Source organism: Zonotrichia leucophrys, chromosome 3, assembly GCF_028769735.1.
Source record: "Zonotrichia leucophrys gambelii isolate GWCS_2022_RI chromosome 3, RI_Zleu_2.0, whole genome shotgun sequence".
NCBI lineage: Eukaryota > Metazoa > Chordata > Aves > Passeriformes > Passerellidae > Zonotrichia > Zonotrichia leucophrys.
Window position 1 is genome coordinate 51,328,333 of NC_088172.1, and position 22,867 is coordinate 51,351,199.

At 35.3% G+C, this 22,867-nt stretch overlaps 1 protein-coding gene across 17 annotated transcripts in view; it reads right to left on the reverse strand.

Moving 5' to 3' along the window:
- SYNE1 (spectrin repeat containing nuclear envelope protein 1) overlaps positions 1–22,867 on the reverse strand; it is a 295,365-nt gene that overhangs the window by 173,849 nt on the left and 98,649 nt on the right. For all 17 annotated transcript variants that reach the window (XM_064708165.1, XM_064708183.1, XM_064708172.1 and 14 more), the window contains 16 exons: positions 21,459–21,611; positions 20,921–21,064; positions 20,419–20,592; positions 19,215–19,373; positions 17,058–17,222; positions 16,353–16,487; positions 15,365–15,523; positions 14,919–15,127; positions 14,543–14,651; positions 13,097–13,261; positions 11,032–11,199; positions 9,319–9,495; positions 7,911–8,051; positions 6,680–6,840; positions 3,745–3,895; positions 222–449 (listed from right to left, as the gene is read on the reverse strand). In XM_064708165.1, the coding sequence (XP_064564235.1) occupies positions 222–449; positions 3,745–3,895; positions 6,680–6,840; positions 7,911–8,051; positions 9,319–9,495; positions 11,032–11,199; positions 13,097–13,261; positions 14,543–14,651; positions 14,919–15,127; positions 15,365–15,523; positions 16,353–16,487; positions 17,058–17,222; positions 19,215–19,373; positions 20,419–20,592; positions 20,921–21,064; positions 21,459–21,611 (2,598 nt within the window). The remainder of the gene's footprint in view (positions 1–221; positions 450–3,744; positions 3,896–6,679; positions 6,841–7,910; positions 8,052–9,318; positions 9,496–11,031; positions 11,200–13,096; positions 13,262–14,542; positions 14,652–14,918; positions 15,128–15,364; positions 15,524–16,352; positions 16,488–17,057; positions 17,223–19,214; positions 19,374–20,418; positions 20,593–20,920; positions 21,065–21,458; positions 21,612–22,867) is intronic.

Genomic DNA, 22,867 nt, shown 5'->3' on the forward strand with positions numbered 1-22,867 from the left:
TTTATGTGTATAAAGTGTATATATTTTACTGCACTTCTGAGGCAGACTTTTAGGTAATTCAAAGCACAAATTTATGTATCTAGGTCTTGCAATTACCTTAAAAATCCATTTATTTATTTTAGTCCATCCTGTATAATATGCATTTTACAGTCAATTTTAGAAAAACATAGAGTAATTCTATAAATTCCTCCAAATAATCCATTAGATTTTTCATAGTCTACCTGTTTAAGACTTTCTTCATATTTCTGCTGTGCTGATGCATTCCCTGTGATTGTTCCTTCCAGTCTCTGTGCTCGATCTCTTAATTCTTCCCAATACCTTTTGACCTGAGTCAGTTTGGCTTTAATATGTGCACGTTCTCCAGAGGTAACAAACTGGGAAAAAGATTTGGCTTCCTCTTCTAGGTTTGAGATTCCAGTTATTTTACCATCTATCTCTTTATTAATAACCTAAAATGTAAAGCAATAGTAAAAAAATTCAAATGCAGTTTTTAATTATTAGAACAATATTTTCCAATTCCTTTTTCTTCTCTATGCTACAAACATCCTTCATCAAAAAATTACATAAGAGTTCATTAACCACTTGAAATTACTTGTTACCAAAGTCTTTAATATGACCTGCAAATACCCTTTTTCTTTTTGAAAAGGTTTAAAAGGTTTTCTCTGTCAAAGGTTTATAATACAGGCTGCCCTAAAATCAGTGTGTATGAAGAGCAACTAGAATTGGCTGAGGTGCATATTTTCAAGCAGACATGATGGTTCATATTTTAGCATCTCTTATGTCACAGGAAAGTAGTATACAATTCTCTTTAAGATTAAAAATAAACAGAAGAAGGAAAACATGACTGTGTCACTGAAAAAGTATTGTCAAGGAGCTGAACCCTAACAGTTGGTTAGTTATGTTTAACATGTTTTTAAGCACTTACCAAAAAAAGTGCCATGATTAGAAAGCAGTAGAGATGGTTTTCCTTTTCTAATTTAAAATACTACAGTATAATTAAGGATAAATTTAATTAGATCATAGGTTAGCATGAGCGTGCCCTTAGGCAGAAGATTAAATAAAGAACCACATTGCAGTATAAGCAGGAAATCATGAAACAAGGGTGAAAATGGTTTTTGGTAATTTTTTTATCTGTCCTGTACCTCAATTAGTAAATGCATAAAGAAAAACTTGCACTAGCTTTACATTTCAGCAGCTGCATAACAGCAACTGTCTCCTATAATTTTGTGATTGTCTTATGACAAATTAGAGGCAGACTTGGCAGCTACATCATCCAAAAAAGAAACTCACAGTGTTTCTCATTCAGTGGCTATTTATTCAGTTGGCACCAGTGAACTTGGAATTAAGCTCTTTTTTTCACAACAGGTTTTGGTTTTTTTTTAATTACTGCTGATATATCATGTCCATGGAGCTCTCAAAAGCAATGGGAAACACCCACTGGGAAAGATTTGAAAGATCAAAGTGAGTTTTTTGTAATTGACATAGGCAATAGCATTCTCAGATTAAAAAAAATGCTAGAATATGTATATACATGAAAGTAACCAAAAACTTTCTTGAAAATTCACTCTCAAAGCATAGGTAGTGCCCAGCTTCTAATACAATAGTGATAAAAATATGGTCTCTTTCTTAAAAAGCCATTATAAAGCTCAGGAGCAGCTTGCTGCAACATTCAGTCAAAAATTAGCAGGGTGACTGTCAGAAAAAAAAAGTGGTGCTACAAGAATTTATAGTTTCTCTTTACGCAATATATTCTGAATTAATTTGGATTATAAAATATCTTTTTTTTGCACAAGAACATGTTGCTGAGGAAAAATACTGGATTTGCAGCCCTGAAGCTGAAATTATCTAACAATGCAGCAGATACAAATGAGGCAGTGCTTTCTCACTCCTACACTATTCTGTTAAATTCACTCAGTTACATAAAAGAAGGTGGATAATTGAGGCTTTCAAACTTGCACTGAGTCTGCCACCAATGGCAACTACTTGTGATAACTGTCATTTTATTCCACCAGGAATTTCAGAGAAATGTGTAGGTGAAAATCTGGCTCTGCTGAAGTCACTGGGGCTTTGCAATCAGCGTCATTGAAAACAGAGTATTTCCACTATCAGGTAGGATAATTACATTCAGCTGACCCTAGGCTTTTTATCTGGTCAGCCAAAGGTGTGAAGGAGCACACTATTTTTTCATCATTTGCCCTATGTTGAAATGTTCCTTACTAATATGGTGTAGTAGAAATTATATACTAAGTGTGCTGGTTAGTGTTGTGAAACAGAATAGCTCATCAGGAAACTGAGAAAAAATCATAGCAAACTCTTCAAAATCAGGCACAAAGCAATACTGCTAAAGCAGATCTCTGGCTACGTCCATGCACTCGAGGTGAGATGACCAGCTTCACATATCACGGCTCATAAAGCTCGTTAGTTTGTTCACCTGAGGTACAATGATGTACCCTCTGCCTTATGTGGAGGATTTTCTGGTTTATGTCTGTTCACAAAAATCATCTGCTGACCATGGTGCTTATATGTGTAAGAATTATGATGAATTTTCAAAAACTTTCAATGCAGTGTAAAAATGGCTGCTTATCTGCATCTACAGTAAGGATCAACCTTCTGGGAACTTGGTTGGAATACGTTAGTAGGACTTAAGGCTCCATTTATACAGACAAGAACTGACAAACTGCAATGCAATATTAGCATCATTTGATGCATTATTTTCTGTCTTAAACACTGGAATTCTAATTATTGAAAAGCAGGACAACACCATAATATATGCCAGTGGAATAAGTACATACATATTACTTCATAAGGAAACTGTTTTTGAATTGCTGTGGTGATGAAGCAAGAATTCAAACATTGTTTTGTTATTCAATGATGAAGTCAAGAGATTTTATTTATTTAGTCTTTGTGAACAAATGTTGTGAACAAATTAAGAACAGGATAATGTGTTGATAAACTGTTTCTGGCACATGAAACAAGTGCCTAATTGGATCCTTTGGAAATAGTGTCAAGCTGGTCTGGAAGCAGCTGCACACCTGTGCACCTCCTGAAGAATAAGTAGGTCACAGAAAAAAGAAAATGGCAATGTGCACTGCCTATTGAAAAACTCTGCACCCTTAGAAACACGCTATTCCAGAGAAAGTACATTTCCATTTGTGGAAGGATACAAAGTCAGCCCTTGAGATTAAATGCTTGGAGACAATATGCACCTCAGTCAGCAATTTGAAACTAAACCACTGTGTAACTACAGGAATGTACACGGAACTGAAGACAGTGCAAATACATTCACAGTAAATGTTACGTAGGTTTTCAAGCTACCAAGAGCAATAGTTTCTTTATTAATTCAGCATAAAAGATACATAAATCAAGTGATAACTTTAGCTTGCAAGATTAAAATCAAGTTCTATAGCCACTAGCTGTTGTATGTTAAAAAAAACCCAACAACTTTTATTTATATAGCTATTTTGTTGAGATTACTCAAAAAATAAGAAGGGTATAAATTATGTTTTTAACCATACACATAAAGACTTCATATATGTAAACTAAACACTAAAAGAGAAGGCAGCCTGTAAGAATTTTCCTTTAGTTTATATAAGACCTTACTGCTTGGTATATTTACGTATAAAATGTGCCATCATTTCATCATGGTACTTTTGAAACATGTAAAATGTCTCTTTTCTCATTTGGCCTCTGGCAAAATAACAGCTAAATGGGCTTTTAATACTAAACATAACAATAACTAATCACCTTGATTTGGCTGATCTGTATGTCCAAAGGAGATGATGATGTTTCCAAAGTTTCCAGTTCTTTTTCTTGTTCAGCTATCCAGTTGGACAGAGCTTCAAAATTATTGCCAAAATGATCCCACTTGTTTTTCACCATTTCCATGCTTTTAATACTAAAATTAACCAAATCAATTAGAGAGAATAATCAGTTTAATATAATGAAGCTGCCCATATTCTTGCTAAAATAAAAATGGAACTTATTCAATCTACAGGAGGGTAATTTTAAAAAGTTCTCATTTTAGAGGATCAAGTTGTGCATACATTCAAACATGGCTCTCTATTGGACCACGCACCAAAAGTAAAACAAATGCATAAGCAATTGAGGGGACATCAAGAGGTAAAAGAAAGTACAGCTTTATTCATCAGCTGTACAAGAATCTCATCATAGTGGGAAGAGAAAGGAAAAGGAAAATCAACAGGATGAAATTTCTATGAAATAATATGGAATGGTGATTACATCAGAAATATAAACCTTTAGATAACTGAGTGCATAAATGTTCATAATTTAGTCCCTAGACCAGAATGATTAAAACCAGTGAAATGTGGACATACACACAGTCACCAATGCTTGACTGCTTTATTGATCTTGCTTTTTTATAACAGCAATCTCCACCTCTTATGGGAAGTTCATGTTTGCTGTGGCAATGATTTCCTATCAAGCCAAAGAATCAACAACAAATGTGACTCAACTCCCTCAGAGTTAGTAGTTTCATATTATAGGTATGTTAAACAGAGACAGATTATGACTGATTTTTCTATGTCTAGAATTGCAACCAAAGCACCTATTTTTTTGTCACAAGCAAGAAGGCCATTATACAAGGCCTAACAGCATTAACTTCCAGTATACAAGTTTCTGATCCTTTCAAGTAATTGAAACCAGTGCTAATGTAGGCCCTGCACACAGCTAGCAAAACACACATTTTCTATTTCACTGAAAATATTAAACTTTCATCATAAAAGTTTTAATATTACAAAATTTCAAAATACATTTTCATTCTAAATATAGCCTAAAAACCATTCCACCATAAAAAGTTCTTAACGTTCCCTCCCCTTCATTAAAGCTAGAGGAAGCTTTAAGAAAAGATGTAGCCTAAAAATGTAAAAGTTGGCCTTTTTATTTTTTCTTATTTATTTTCAAAATTTTTTTAAAAAGTCAACAGCCATTTACTTATGAGAGCGTATGCAAATTCAAGTTATTTGCAGGAAAACAATGTGCAAAAATATTTCACTCAAGTCCAGCTTAGGAAAATACAGCTGGAAATCAGAATCCAGGGACCAGATCAGTGGCACAACTGCTGTTGCATTCCTTCAGTGAAGTTTCTTTAAGAAAGCCACAGACCGTAAAGAATGCAACCCCAAACACACTGCACAGCTCTGCATGATTGCCTTGGAAGACAGATGGGCTAAGTTGTTACAGCAGCTGACTGTGGAGAACTGCTCAAACTTTTCTCTCCTTTTCCTGTTCATTGGCATGCTGTGTAACTTAGGAGTTTGGAATAACTTCACTTTAAATTACTTGGCCAAGATTTTTATTGATGATGCAAGTTATATTTTAACTCTTACATACTTACTATGAGTTCTGTAGATACCCTGTAGATAGTTGTATGTATTTGCATCTTTTACAGAAGGCATTTAGCTTTTTATTATGTGTCACACTACCACAGACATTCTGTATAATCCATACATTCAACTAAAACCTATTTCATATCTACACTGAAAGGGTATATCAATGATGACTTTCATTTATAAATAAATTACTTTATTTAAAAAGCAAATATTCATTGCTGGAAGGCTAAATTTCAAAGATTGAAAAATCACACTAGTTTTCTCTCTTAAAGTGGAGAAAATAATATGTAAAGTATTTAGCAAGTGATGGTAGAATTTGACTGCAAATCACTCCAGCACTTCATGTTGGAGAAAGCATTACATAAATGGTCAGACCACCATTTGCTGCACAGGCTAGTTATTCTGGTTTATAGCTGTTCTTTCACATCAGGAAGAAAAGGGCACTGAATTAAAATCCAATGAGCATGACAGTAGTCATTATGAGGAAAAAACCCCAATTGTTTGGATATTGCCCTTTGCTCATACTCTGTTCGAGGTGATGGTACCTGCTTAATCTTATACAGTAAATTATTCAAGAGGGTAATTCCAGTAAGATAAAATACAAATGGCACAGGTATCTATGACTTGTGTATCAGATCTAGTGTATGCAAAAATACTGATTTCATACATACATACAAATGTATCTGTATAGGGATAAAATGAGAATAGCAACATTATGAATTTGAGTAACAAGTTCAATAACTGAATTGCTCACTTGAGAGAAGGGAAAAACTTTTTAAAAATACAAAAAGCTACAAATATTTATCAAGCTTTCCTTGGAGTATGAACCTTTCATTTTTAAACAAAATCTGGAAAATTATGTCTTTTTTTTGGCAGCAGAAGCAGCTTTTGATATTGCCCGTGAAATACAATCTGGGCATTCAGCTTAGATGAAGGCACTTCTTGACACTCCTATAGAGAAGGTGGAATACTGAAAAATGAGGCAAATGTGGTAAGTGTGCTGCTCTAATACTCTGACACTTTTTCTCTCCAAAAGAGTCCAATACGTCAAGAATGAGCTCAATTATCCCTTCTTCACATGACTGGGGCTTAAAGATAAGTGACAGGTTTAATGTAACTAACTTTTATGAACTACATAGAATTAAAAGAAAACAATTTGTTAGTCTGCACACACTCTTTTGACATATTTGGTACCATAGCTTGGTTACTAAGCCAGAGAAAGCAGTAAATGACAGAGCTGATGAGACAACACAAAATGCTGACAAGGTAGTCTAGAAATCTGATACAATCTTATAGCGAAGAATAAATATTAGGACTTGTTAAGAACATACTCTTCTTCAAGAGTAACTTCCATTTTTTTCACTTGTTCTTGGATTGATTTTGCCTGATGCTGAAGGGACTGCTTGTTCTTTGAACCAAGCTGTATCTCAGAGGAATTCTTCACCAAATTCTCAGCCTGTACTGCCATTGCTTCAGTTTGTTTAGAAAGTTCCTGTAAGGATGCAATATGTATTAATACAACCATAGAGTTTCATATATTTACACAAAAAGTATTTTTTCTCAATGTTTATGGCACAAAAGTACCCGTGTTCTACATATATATTCTGAATGTGTAAATACATAAAAACAATCTCTGAAGGAAGTTAATTTTTTATTACATTTGAGAAAAGTCCATTTGAGCAAATTAGATTGAATTAAATTTATCAAGGGATGCCGCATGTGCAAGTTTTTACTCAAAAAAGTCAAAGTTTCTTCTATAGCTCTTCAAGTCATTTATTTTTGCACTGTACAAGATAACATACATCTTAATTTTTCAATCCCACCATTCACCAAGTGGATTTTGCAGTACCTCATATTTTGTATTTTCACTTCATTTAGCAATTATTTTCTGTCACAAACATTAAACCCACACACCAGAAAAATTGATGCTTAGCATAATCAAGGTAGGTATAATTTATTATTGGCTTAGTCAAAGGTTAACAATGGCATGCAAACCATGGCACTTAGGAAAAACAAGCACTATTATTACTTCTGTAGTAGAAAATAAACTGGGCTGGGATAATTCTGTCCTAATAAGGACAAATGGCATGTTATGGCTCTTCTCCATGGGGTGGGTAGACGTCTTTCCTTTTTCTTCTCAGGTCTAAGAGTGCTATTTGTCCCATTCCACAGAACTTTGCCAAAGTGCACCTTAGTAACATCGACATGCAAGTGCTCGACATCAGATTACCAGCACAGATGATTATTGAGCATAAAATGGGAAGTCCTCAAATAATATTAACTTTCAGCTTCAGATAACTATATCTTATATTAACTAGAATTATAGATACCTATAGCTTATATTAACTATAAGCTTCAGATGCAGACTTTGAGATATCCTTTGTGCATTTTTCACAAAATGACTTTTTACCTCTGGAAAGTTTATGCGATCTCTCATCTGCATATGTAATTTGCATGGCCATTAATGGGAAACCATGCAAGGATTGAAGGCAATACACTCAGCCCATGTTAACAGGCAAGGCAGAAAGACACCTCAGTACCTGCATTTCACACAGTCAGTACCTTTGTCTGATCCAGTTCTGAGGAGAGGCTCTCTAAACTGCTAAAATTTAAGATACGTTCAAGTACAGAGCTTGCTTGATTGAGATATTTTACTACTGTTTCTTTGTCTCTTTCAAACTGCTCCCATTTATTTATTGTGACCTAAAAAACAGACAAACAAAACCAAAAAAGGAAAACAAGGAGATCAAAGGAGAGAAAACAAGATTTTTCTTGTACGTTACTGAAAAAGGAAAAAAGAGAAAGTCTTGACATAAAATAATTTTCCTGAGAAGCCATCTACTCAATAGTGAGTAGATGAAACTCTTCTAAACCAAATAAAACTTTCCTTGAATGTTTGCTGATTCATATTATGCTGTGCAAAAAAAGCACTATTCTCTACGTTGCCAGCAGTATGTAAATCTTATGTCCTGTAAGAAATCTAAAGTAATACATGTAGACATTTAGGGTGAGAAGTAGTAAAAAATATCAAAAGGATTTTTAATTCCTTTACTGAAATAAAATACAGTAAAATGTTAGAAGAAAATCCCTACTCACAGGAAAATCACACATAGGGACCTATTTGCTCTTTTCTGATAATGCAGAATTATGATTAACCTACAGTATTTAATTACCAGTCACAAGGACTACTACAGCTTAAACAATTATTTTCTTGATTCTGAAGCACAGATTAAGACTTTACATATGGGAATTTTTAGAGAAAAAATTTATTTCAATAATTAGTGCTTATATTAAGAAGTTACTTGAGGTTTATTGATCATGTTTCTCATCTTGTATTTTCTCATGGGAAATAATTTTGGTGACTTTAAACATTTGCATGGAATAGTGACTATTTGGATTAACATTCTGCTCAGAAACATATAAAGAGCAAATCAGATACGGGTGCAAGAAGCTATAAATTCTAATCCCAGTTCAGTCCACGATTAGTTATACAAGCAGAAGCAATCCATTTGAATTCCCCGTGACTTTCTCTTTCCTTAAATTTAGGATCACAGCATGTATTTCACACAATAGTTGTGAGGGTTATATTTGCACATCAGGTGATATAAATCTAATATCCAGGCTAAGGACACTCAACTAAAGAGCAATACCATCTTTAGTAACCAGTAAAGAGACATTAAAAAATAAATTCACGGATAAATGATTTAAAACTGTTAACTATTATGACTGAATAGTCGAGACTTTTAAACACTTCTAGCCTGAATCCTATTTCTTTATTATTAAAGAGGTATACAGTTTCAAGAAGTTTTCGTAGAGGTACTGATCACGAAAATCCCAAGGACCAAGAGTTAAAGGTGAGAAAATTAGCTGAGTTTTTTGATATTAAAAAAATTGGCTTTTACTAAGTTTAAAAAAGGAAAATGAGGAAGAAGTAAGCATGAGGTCTTATTTCCAAGAGCAATAGACCCACCTGCAGTTGCTCTTCCCGTTTCTCCATAGTCTGCTGCATGTTCTCCAATGTTCCCTCTAGTTTTTGTAAATCCTCTCGTACGGTGCTGGGCAGCCCACCTTCAATCTGCAGCCGCTTGGCTTGGGAAATCTGCTTTTGCACATCTTGCCTTTTTGCACGGAGTCTCCTTGTCCTTTGCTAAAAGGATGCATCCAACAGGAATGATTACTTACTGCTTTTGAGCCCCTTTGGGAAACTGGAACTATGCAGCCCCTTTCTGCTTTTGCAGGGGTATGCAATGAGAGTTACAGACAAAGGGACAAACTGGGGCAAGTATTCTTGAGAGTAACACTCATCAAGTATATGCCCTAGCTTCCAAAATGTCAAATACTGCCTTTTGTGGCATGTGCATGGAGAAGAAGAGTGAAAATATGGCCATTTATCCAAAACATATTTGAGAAAGCAGAAGCTGCAGCAGTTTAGCAACCACAGCAGGAGTCACAGGTGCATATATTCCTCATGACTGAATCCACGTCTGCTCTGCACTCCGAGGCACAAGTTGGAGCCCCAGATTGAACAAAGCTATCTATCAGCCTTCTTAGAGAGCAGCAGGGTGTGGCTGGGTTGTGTAACTCTGTCCTGGAGGTCTTTTTGATTTGTAGCACTATCAGAAACTCCTGAGAATACATTCTCTCTCCTTTATAACATGCCTGACTCAGCCAGCCTTGCTAGGTAAACTCACTCAATTCTCACTTGCTAGGTAAACTAGCTCAGTTCTACTCTGGGGACCTTCAGGTCTGTGTCAAAATCTGTTTCTGCCTTGGCAGAATCCATACCACAAGGAAAAGAGCTCAAGGAGAAGTTAACTATTTCTACTACCTCTCCCAAAATGGATAAGGAATGTGGAGTGTTGAAAGAATGAATACAAACCTTAACACATACAATAGTGCTTATAAACACCAAAGAGATTAGATAAGACACAAGTAAGACTTAGTTAGTGATTGGTCAGACACTAAACTGTCTGACTCCACAGAAATAGATATTAACATAAAAAACTGAAATAATAGCCAAACATTGGCAGTAAATGATTCCTATTCTCATTAGCTCTGAGGTGCTCAAGAAGTTATTTTCCCATATTTGGCCTTAAAAGCCATGATTCTTGGTGTATGCAAGCCATACCATTGATTATTACTGTAGCCTGTAGATGTTTGTATCCATTATCAGCGCATTAAAAACCTCCTGTTCTACTCCTACAGAACGGAGGCCCATCTGTCACAAAAACAGCTATCCAGAGAAGGAAATGAGGCTACAGCAACACCTTCCCTCCAATATTTAGTCGGGGCCACATCAAATTGCTAAAATAGAGAAATTTCCAAAGAATTGTGCTCAATTTACCATGACTGAATCTGAAATTCAAGCCATAGAAAGGCAAAAATGGTGAGTCTACATATCTGCAGCGTACATTCACCTAAAATTTAAAGTGAATGAAATTTTTTTCCCAGTGTTTTGTGTCCCAAAACCCCATATGAAATAAAACTTGACAATTAACACTTAAAAGATACTGAAAACATTTTTCATTAAAAGAAATCTATTCTAGGCCATATAAGACTGTTTCCTTTATAACTCTTTAGAGTTTAAATATAAAGACTTATATTAATGGACATAACAAAATTTTGTAATTACATAAATTAGCATTTTAAAAAAATTAAGAAAGGACATGAGTAATTGCCCTACCTGATGATGAAGCAGTAGTTGCTGAGCTTGTAGTAAACTTTCGGTATCCAGGATCTTTTCAGCCTCTGCTTGGACTTCTTTAGAATTGTTGATCAACTCTTCAATTGCACTTTTAACTTCTTCTTTGTACTGGACACAGTCTCCAACAGCACCCAAGGTATTTTCAATCTAACATCACAGATAAATTTAAGAATTTCATGTTGAAAGAAACATCTATATTTTAAGGGTACATTTATATTTGCAGTACCTTTCCAAAAACACAGTAATTTTTTTTATATTTAAACCATTTTTATCTCCAGCATTTTTGACACCTTTAACTTTACATTGAAAAAGTGTCCCTAGGCTTAAAATGTGACTGGGGAGAGCTCTGTCTTGTTCAAGTGATCACCACTTACTGGTGATCACTTAGAAAACACACACTCTCCTCCCTTATCCCTGCAGGCTGACCCAGATTCCAAAACACCTGCACTACTCAACACACACACACACAAAATTCTGCTGCCATTTGGGCTGTCTTGTGTTTCGGTCAATCACAAATACACTGAAGTGCTGAATTACCCTGGTTTTATGGACCACAATGTGCATGTGCTGCAGTATCCAGTCTCAGCGCGCAACATTTTATAAAGAAAGAGGAGTATCCATTAAACACACCAGAAAGGTCTTTATTTGTGTGATTCAACTAAATTCATGTGGCTGACTCTCAGGCTCTGTTCCTCATATAGTTCCTGTGTTTTAGGGTTTTAATCATAAACACTTCTAGATCCTTTTCCTTTTCATTTTCATGTTTCTTTCCTTTCATTTTCACTTTGGAGAGTCATTTGAACTTAAGCCATTTAATTTCCTGCTGTATAAATATTTAGGTTTTAGTCTCCAAAATTATTGCTGAACTCTGGCAATGCCCAGCATCAGTCCTTGCTTTAACAATCTCATCCATCTCATTAACAAGCTTTATAAACAGTATTCTGACTTCTAAGAATCAGTAGTTGTTTAACTATAATATAGAGTGCCATTTAGATTATGCTTTTAGATTCAAACCAAGTATTTACTTCTATTACCCTCATTAAGTTATTCTCATTAACTTAACATTTAGTTCTGACTTTTAGAAGAAACAAAAAACAAGTGATTTAACTCCAAAAATTACACCCCAAAAATTAAAAATAAGATTAAAAAAAAAAAGACAGAAAATTAAGCTTTTTCCGGTCAGGTAGAAATTACATTTCTTGTCCAAACTTTCCAAACAGCTTTCACACCACAGAAGTTTAGAGAACTTTCCGTAAATAGATAGGAATTTTATACATTTGAAACCCCTATAAGGCCTCCACAAGAACTGACATCCACAGTGAAATTCTGAAGTCTGAACTCCTTCTCTTTCCTGAACTCTTTCTTTGCTTTTAAGTGGGTCTATTCAACCTTTTAAGTGCAAGATTCTGTTTCACCTGATTTTTCTTTTAACTGTATAAATTGTGAAGCAGTAAGTTCCCTGAGAGCCCACATAACTCAAGGTTTCAGTGTTTCTGAGAGGTTTTGCTTGTTGTGAGTTAGAAATTTCCCAGGATTTCTGCAGTCACAGTATCTCCTTTTCATTCAGAGCTCAGAGAACTGCAGCCTTTTTCTGCAAGTTCTGGACATGATATACATTCTTAATGACTAGGAACAACCTCAAAGCAGTACTTTATTTCAGCATAAAAGATAAATAAATCATTATTAAAGGGAAATTTTATATCCACTAGCTGATGTAAATCATGGTTTTGACAATGTTCACTACAAACTGAATTAATAAACACTAAAAAAATAGAGATTTTGATTGCAGAAACATTTACTATGATGCTTTCCAATTCTGCAAAGGGAAAAGAGCCAACAGAATAATGTCTTTTTTTTTTTTTTTTTTTTTTGCCTGGTAGTCTCAGTGCTTTGCTACCCATGGAGTATAAATTAATCTTTCCTTGCTGAAGGCTTGCAGTTTAATTAGAAAAGCACAGCAGGGAACTTGTGCTTGTGAAGCCACGGTTGATGTCATGTCATGGGACACTGTAAGTGCAGAGCTCTTGTGTCTGTCATACTGTACCTCAGCCAGCAAATCCACAAGTCTCTTGAAGTCACTGGAAAGTTTACAGAGCTCATCCTCTGTCTCTTTGGCCTCCAAATCAGGACAAAGTGAGGTCAAAACAACAAGTCTGGATTTCAGCCAGTTGTGATTTTCTCCGTGCTTGTGAATATGCTTCCTAATTTCCTGCAGAAAAAAATCAAAACATATTTTCTTCAAATACACAAAATACATCAATAACTGACATTCATGGCATAGTAGGGTAAACATACTACTTTAGCTTGAAACACTAGAAATGTAGTAGTTTTCTATTTGCATAGCTCTATCAGATTCTGTTTCAGTCAATGGCTAGAATTTTGCACTTCTTCCACACTTTACTTCAGTACAAATCAGACTGTTCTTTAGTAGTGGAATACTTTTCCCTCATAAACCTTTTTACTTACAGATAGATAGATAGAGGGCAGGTGCCACATGTATATTTTCCATATATTGACCATATTTCTTAGTTGCAATTTAAATGTGAGTTGCTGACTTCCCCAAAGAGAAAATTTCATGCAATATAAAGTTAAGTGTAATTTTCTTCCTATTTAAATTTCTTTATTTCCACACCTCTTCTCAGTCTGTAGTTCATTTGTATCTTTGTGCTGATGAAATGTTGGCAGCAGTGAAACTACATGAGTAAATCAGACTTTTTGAAGTAGAAGCACTTATTAAGCTAAGGCTCTGTCAGTTTTATCAAGGCCATCCTAATAATGTTTCTCCATATAGCCAGACTCATAACCTGCTCATGAGTTTCACATAAACACCTGAAGTATGTAGGTGCTCCTAGTATGTGAAATTTAAAATAACCCAAAAAACAGAAAGAAGGGTCAAGTCCCAGGTCTCACAATAAATTATTGCTTTAAACTAATTTAACTAACTAAATCTTCAGCTGTTCTATCACTTTGTTATCAGTCACCAGTACAAAACTGAATGGTAGAATATTTTTTCCTCCCCTGTTATACTATGGTAGAAGAGAATTTCCATAATAGATTATTTCCTTACAAGTAAGTAATTAAATCTAAGATCATTAAAGAACCTGTAATCCAGAAATTTTTGCTTTTCTTTGAGCAGTACTTTTAACTCTGCATGCAATAAGATGAGGGGAAAATATTTTTTCAATCTGCCCCTATAATTTTAATGTTCTAAATATAGAGGGAAAAGGACCTGTCACTCTCTAAAGTATTAAAAAATTATTATTTTATTATATTTAATTAAATAATTATTAAATTATTAAAAATTATTATTATCTGCTACACTTGCTGTAACATGCACCTTTGTCCTGGTAATGTTTTTAAGAATACCAGGAATCAACAGAGCTACTATGGTCTCTGTAGTAAAACAGTTGCACTACTTTGGAGCAGAGTTTTATCCAGAGTCCCAGTAGCAGTGACCACAGCTTTGTTAGAATATAAGCTAAGGGCTCACCCCCACAGATGCTTTACACTGCTTGTATTTGGCAGTATCATTAACATTTTCCTTTATCTTCTTTAGCTCTCTTTCTGTTGATGAAATCCAATTTGCCAATTCAGAAAATCTGAAATAAGATATCACAGGATGAAAAAAACCCCAAAAGTTAGACAAAAATTGCTACCACAAAACAATAACCTCTTAAGTGTAGGCAAAAAATTATAAAATCCACTTGAAGCCCCACTATAATTTGTGGAATTTACACAACGTATAGTTTTCTACATGAAGCTAAGATCACAGCATCACTTTTCCCATGGTACTGATCTATGATGACACACAGAGAAGTGACCATGCACAAGGCTCTGCCAGACCCAGGTAGGAATGGAGGTGACACCTGCTCCTATAGCCCTTCCAGGTGTCCGAGCGCTCTGTCAGCTTCATGTATGTGCTGTCTATCTGGGATTTCAGATCCTTCAGGATTCTCTGGCTGCTTTCCAATGTCCCCCTCACTGGATCAGACACTGGCAGCTTTTGGCACAGTTCTTCCATTCGTTGTAGCCTTTTCTCACACAGGTGGTAAGATCCCTTATCACCAAAGAACAACTGATGGGAGATAAAGCAGAAAATTTAATAGAGATACAAACTGGAAGAAATCACCCAGCATATCTTTATATTTTTCATAAACTACTAAATTAAAAGAAACTTTTTTTTTTTAAATCAAGAATTTATCTGTCATAAGCTGGACACAGAGAGTTTGTTGGCTGAAGTCAGAACTTCTGTTTATTACTGACATTGAAATGTATTTCTGCAAACACCCCCCTGGAGGCATGGAACTCATACCATGTGTTCCTTGATCATTCTTTCATTGCCTTCTCTGGATAACACCTTGTTCTGTCGAGCTAGTTCAGCTTTGCACTCCTCCACTGTCACCAGGAACTTGCTTTTCTGTACTTCGATTTTCAAGTGGATCAAATGATATGGGGCTTCTGTTTGAAGATCCTACACCCACAGGGTCAATAAAGAAGCACAGAGATAAAATACTACTCCCAATACTTCCATGAATATTTGCTACAAATAAATAGTCTAAAACCTGATAATATAGAAAATAAAACATACATGTTCATGAACAGATAGGGGTTTGTTCATATCCACTTTGTTACCAACGCCTTAGAATTATCAAAAGGTCATCAGTTGTGCACCAAAATGTGTGTGTATATGGCACATTACAGAGACATCTTCATTCTTGGCAAGACATAGCAAATATTTCCCGCACAAAATAGTATTCACAACTGCTTCTATAGGTTTCTGCCTGCCTGCTGGTGAGACCCCTCATCCATCACTCTAACTTTGACCAGCAACATGCTGTAGCAGGCAAAATATTCCATAGTTGGTGAGCAAAGTTAGTTCAGTTGTTAGAGTCTTTAGCATAAGACACAATTTAGGCTGATGGCCTGATGTCTTACAAATTTGTTTGTTTGGCCAGGAAAGTAACTGTAATTATCCAACATCAGCATAAAGGAAAAAATGCTAGCACCCGTACTCAAGACAGGTATCACTATGACTGTATGTAGCAAGAGAGAAATGTTTCATAATTAATTTCTCACATTTCCTGAATTTACTTTAAAGGGTTTTTCAAGAGGCTACTTGTAGGTGTAGAGGTACCTAATATTATAAAATACTTTTCCCTCCTTTTTTTCTCAATTTTTTGAGAAGCCAAATAATACAAACTATTTTGTTTCCTTTCATTTCAATTTTTTTTCAATATTTAAATCATTCAGAAACTTCCCAAAACTAAGACCGACAATATCCAGAGATGTCATTCACTAACCTTCCACTGCCTATGGAGTTTCCTCACAGCTTCCTGCAGGCTGTGTTGCTCTTGTTCTGGGAGGATATCAGTAAGTTCATCACAAGCTTTTAGAAAAGCATTTAGGACTCTCTGATCCAACTGGTTAAAAAATTCCTGAAGTGGTGGCAGAAAGTGAGAACATGAGAAGATGAAGCTGGATATTGATATGCCAACATGAAGCTCCCTAATGCACTCTCTGTTTCAATGGTATTTCTGTTCCATTAAAGAACTGATACTTGAATAAAGGAAATAACTATTTCTAGCCACTTAAAGTCCAGCAAATTAATTTATTCTCAGCCAGTTCACTGAAACAGTATTTTAACAAGAAGACATTTCAAAGCTACATGCATAAGTTATGGTTAAAATACAGAAACAGATATTTATCAAAAAAAAAAAAAAAGAGCAGTGGATGTGTGAGATTGTCAAATATAGTGTTCTAACTCCCAATGGTTTACTGAAAATCCCACTCTAGGTTTTTTCACTTTGTGGTTGCTTACATCAAATCTTACATCAGTAAGTGAGCTCATAATTTCCTCTTTTGTTTTTCAAGATTAACATTAGTTTGAGCTGATCTCTTCTACAACTTCTACACATGCAAGAAATCCACACCAATTTTAGAATTAAGTAGGCTTTTATGTCATGCATTCAAAGATTTCCATGAGGAAGGTCAGAGAATTTACTCACGCTATGTTTCCTGAGAAGTTCTTCAGGATTTCCTTTTTCTTTTAAGCAACAATTGGCAATCTGTATTACTTTCTCCAGTTCTGCTCTAGACTCCTCAAACTTCTTCATCAAACGGCTATTTGCTTCTATGTTTTTTCTCCACTCACCAGCTTTCCTGACCATATTCTGAGTCACAAGCAAAGAAAATGAGCTGGCACTTTCACACTGAGTTTTATTCGCTCTCTTTCACCATGACCTTACAAAACATGCATTTAATTTGCTTCACTCTTTCAAATATATGATTTTTACCATGCTTCTCTCTCTCATGATCCCATTTTCCCTATTTTTAATACTGAGGCTTCTTCTAATGTCATCATTCAAATAAAAAAACAGTAGATTAGATGTCTCTTTTATTTTCAGAATGCCTCTGCCATTCGATTAGTGAGTTTTTTTCCTAAAGCCTGCTTTCAAATGTAAAGCACCTGTACAATCAGAAGCTTGACATTTCACTTTTCCTAGCACCAAACTACCTCCCCTAACATGACTCAAAGTGAGGGTGATTTGACCCATAGATCCAACCAGTTCCATGCTTCAGTTCTTCTGACCTGGAAGAGGTTTGTATGATTACCACACCAGTACGTTAGATAGGTAACCGGGCACAAAGCTGCTTAGAAGACAGCAAATTGTGTGGTTTAGTTGCTGAAATCCTCATTTTGCAACCCTAGTCACAGCTCTTCCATTAGTCTGCTTTTCAGTCCATCCCTGTGCACTGCAATATCCAGTGGCTCCAATTTCATGAGCAAGTAAGAAAACTTACCAGGAGAAAGGAACAGTTCAGCACTTTAACTGCTGCAAGGTACTCGCATCACTGCTTACTGCACATCCACTTCACCATCCTCACTGATTACAAACCTCAGCATAAGGAACTTCGGTGAGTTTACCCAGCCAGCTAATCAAACCTGCAATTCTCAACTTAAACATCTTGCTAAATCTCTTCAAAGTTTTCTGATAAAAATATCTGCATAGTAACAGAATCATATAGGGTTGCACTATTTACACGAAAAACTGCCAGTTTCCAGTATTTTAACTTCAAGTCTGAAACACTTTGTATGATTATACCCTATTTTTGGGTTTACTTTTTAACACAAAAGAGATAAACCACAGCCCAGCCCTATAGAAACAGAGTAATTAATGTTGAACATGGTAAATTTACCAAGTTACAAGTGCATCTGCTTTTGCTACAATAAGCTAAACTTAAACAATTATTTCTACATCATAAATCAATCACAACTTATCTTTAGGTACACTTCACAAAATATAATATAAATTCTGAAATTCACCTCTCAGAGAGCTATTTATTGATAGGTGATTTTCTGCAGTTTAAAATTCAGCCTGGATAGCTTTATACTGAATAAAAATCACCTGAAAATAAATGTGATAAAACCCATCATGTGGAAATATTACTCAAAGATAGTCAGAGAATCACTGAAAATCCTCAGTTTGAGTGGACATAAGGATCACTGAGATAATCTCTGGGTCTGCACAAGACAACCCCCCAAAAAAATCACACCACATGTAATAGCTAATTTCACTTTAGAGTGGGGCTAGACTGGTGCCGAACAGCCCCAAAAATAGCAACTGATAACAACAGGTAAGGGGAAATAGAGGTCAAAGGCCACATCTTTGGATTATCAAATGAAATAGATTTGCAGCTTTCTATATTCAGTCCACTGCATTTTCTGAGGAAATAAAATGTCCAGCAATAGGAGCATGTGCAAGCTTCCATCTTCCATGCTTTGTGTGAAAGGGGATGTGTGGGAAGATAGAAGCAAATGATTAGCCAAGATAATAAAGTCAGGAGAAACAGCAAACAGTGCAGCCCTAACAGTAGGATTTCAGGTTCCTCCAAAGGGCCCTGAGGCATGTGAAAGTTCTCTCAAATCCCAGGTTCTTCTGTGGCACGCTCACCTCTGAATACGTGCATGGAGAACATGACTGTCAATCCCCTGACCCCCTATTACTGTGTGATAAAGACAAATCTTTAGTTGATAACTTGACATCACAGAGGTGAGATATCCAGGACAGTAGCTACAGAGGATGACATGTAGGTACAGTACGATGGATCAGCTGCACATGAACAAATTTTCAGAAATATGCACCAAGGTATGGCATTTTTACCTGAAAAGTAATCTGAACTTGTGTAACTTTCTTCTGAAATGTAGACTGATGAAAATGCTTTAACACTTCAGTTGAAGCCACACACTGAAGGATACTCTGACTATTTCTCTCAATTAGGGACACATCTTTCTTGCAGTTTTCTTGATAAGCCACCAAATCCTGAAAGAAAAAAACATATATCTACCCTGGCCAGGAACAAAGAAGAAAAAGGTTTGGCAAAATAATAGGAAGATGCTTTTTGACAGTAAAGACAAAAGTGATGAGGTCCCAGGACTATCACAAAGAGACTACACAAAATGTTACACGGAATAATACAGATGACACAACTTTCTCCTTGAATGTGAACTGTTGTACCCAAACAGATCTCTAGCTATTCACAAAACAAAATACAGATATGTACTCAAGTCCTTTGGGAAGAGAATGGAGGTCTATTGATCTACATTGCCAATACATTGTAGGTCAATACATGGTTCTGTGATTTAATTTTATGGTATTTCTATATTTATAGTATAACTGAAATTACCAACAGTGACATAGGAATGACAGCTGTCAGTAGCAGGTTGAGATCTCAACCTTCCTTGCCTTTCAACAAATTAATCCTTCATGTCAGCTTTTGGAATTCAGATTTCATTATAAATTACATTAAGTCATAAGAAATATACTTTTAAAAAGAGAGAAAAAGAAAACATGCATGAAATAGTAGAGGCTGAAAAAAAGTTTTAAAAATCCTACTTTCATTTAACTTTTCAAGGTAGTTGTGACTAGCTCGGAATTCCTCCAAAAAGAAATGCTTATTAGCCATTAAGAAAAGTTAATGCTATACTGCAATTAATTTCAAATCAAGCACGTTTCCAAGCCCTTAAAAAACTTCAATAAAAGTCCAAGGAAATTTAGAGAAGTTTCTGATCTTGATTTTTGATCTGCTTAATAAAAAAACTAATGTATTTCTTGTATTTCAGTCCAATTTCCACTAGATTAAAAAAAAAAAAGTCTTATGTTTACTTCTTGGATTTAAACCAGGACACTAGATAGGAACAAAAGTTTCAAATTTTTTTTTGTATTTATGCCTAGCTGACTTTAGGATAAGGCTTCATCTGTTGCCTGAATATCTGCTCAGCTTACAGAGTTACAATCCAAATTGTTAGAAAGATGATTGCAAATACTCAGAGGCAGCAGACCTTTGTGAGATGCTTTTGAAACTTACTTGGGCTTTTTGTTTGAGAACAGTTGTTGGTTGTGCTTCAGGATCCAGGATGGAAATGATTTCATTTACTTTTTCAAGAGATTCATAAAAATGTGTGATTTGTTTCTCCAGTTCTTCCAGTGGAGACAGGAGACGTTGGCATTCATACAGCAGGGCACTGGAATACTCCTTAACCTTGTGGTCAAGAAAAACAGTTATTGAAACAGTTGTAAAATTCAATAAATAGCAGCTTTTTCTGCATGTAAGTTTACATAGTTGTTACCTACTCTTTTTTAAGATAGAGTAGTCCTGATCTTGAATTACGCCTTAATGAAAAGAGTATTAAATTTAAGGATGGTAGTCTTAGCATTTAAGAGAAGTAAGACCTCCTCCATCCTGAATCAATCTATTGTTACAACTATGTACTTGTTCAAACGCATATCTGTGAGAATTTATGTACAGGACCCTACTGTTCATTATTACAACAGTCTACAATTTGTAGCAAAAAAAAGCATTCTGCAACCTTGCCCAGCTGCTCTTTGAGCCTTGTCAAAGTTGCCAGCATTTCATTGGCTTCCTCTTGGGAAACTTCTTTTGTAATAAGTTGCACTGTCCTTGAAACCGCTTTGTACTGAGCTTCCATTGCAGGCAATTTCTGCTTGATATTCTGAAACAAGAGTTTAAAAAAATTTCAACAACAGTATTTATGCATTCATAGGAGATGAACACTGGATCATACTTCAAATCCATGAAAATTGAGCCAGAGAGTATCAACCTGGATAGATTCAGAGTCAACTCACCTGAATGTGATTTGAAACTACAAAGAAAGAAATATCTACTGAGACAGTGTTTTGGAAATTTGCTCTAAAAAATGTCACTAATAGATTACAACTATATATATTTTAGATATACCTGAAATCATACAAAAAAGAAGCACCACTGGTAAAAACCCAATTAATAATGGGAATGCATACTAAAATAATTTTATGCTATCAGAATTAAATATTTGCAATTTTCTTTCTTTTGAAAGAGGAAGAAAGAAACAAAAGGCAGACACTTACTTCTATATCTTGCACAAACATTTTGACATCATGAAAGGACACTTCTACAGGGACTGAAAATTTTGCATTGCTTCCATCAATAAAAGCTGTCAGATGGGCCACACCATCCACATACTCCTTCCTCATTTTGTCCAGTTCATCTGCTCGAGCATACTAAAAAAGAGAAAGAAAAGCAAAAATACAAAACAAGACAAAGTAACAACAAAAAAACCCTAAACAAAACAAAAAACCCCAACCCAAATTAGACCAAATTACATACTTAGCAAATAAATAATGATTTAAGAGAATTAGCATGCTTTCAGTGCAATTATTTGCTGGAAATATTCCATTCAATGAAATACAATATAGGGAAAGTAATCTAAATTCATCATCTGCATTAGTTTCAATAGTAATGATGCTAAGATGAAGGTCAGCCATACAGGAGGTCAGCCTCTTTTAAGGTCTGGAGAATGCCAGACTCGTTTGTTTCTACCCTAGAATCAACAGTCCAATTGATTTCTCACTACCTACAATACCAATTTTGAAAATTCAGCAAAGAGAATAAAACATGAAAAGTCTAGAAAAACTAAAGAATAAGGGAAATCTTAATAAAGGAATGCTGGCTGGAGGAAGGGGAAACACATGCCTTAGAAAGTAGAAAGAGCTGTGCGACAGAAATGGTGAAAAAGCCTGTGAGAAAAAAAACCCACATAGCCAGCACATGAAAGAAGCTGCATAAGTAGTGGAAGAGACATTTACATCAGTGAATCACCCTAAATAGCATCAGCAAGCAAAGCTTGAGAACATTCTTGTCAACAGTCTGGAAAAGTTACAATAGAAGAGAGACAATAATTTTCTCCTTTTGCTTTTAACTTGACTGCATAGGAGATAATAACACCAAGTAAAGGAAACAGATTCAGTACCTTCAAACAGGCAACTGCTATTTAAAAATCACTGAAAGGGGACAATATTGATAGATGTATATTGACTAGAACAAAGATATTTTTCTAACGTGTTTATGAGGTATGAGATAGTTCTGTGTAATTAAGATCACATCTTCTCTTTGATTTTTAAAGAGCAACTATGGAAACCACAATTCCTTTTGTATCAGATGAATCTCTTACATAAGGTAAAGGGTAGGTTTATTAGTTTACTATAAGAGCCTGCTTGTAGGCAAGGTAGAAATAGTCTGACCAAAATGGGGAAACATTTAGTGGCTGCCATACAATGATTGGAAGGAGCTTTCTTTAAAGAGTAGTAAAAATAATAATTTTCACTATGTTCACTGTTTAGCTTTACAGAGTTTTTACAGTAGCAGCAGGTACTGAAAAAGTAATTTTCTCTGTAGAACAGTAGAAGTTATGTATCAATAATAATGCATCAAGACAGGTGATGAAAAACTACAGTTTAGTTGAAAATGTCCCCTCACC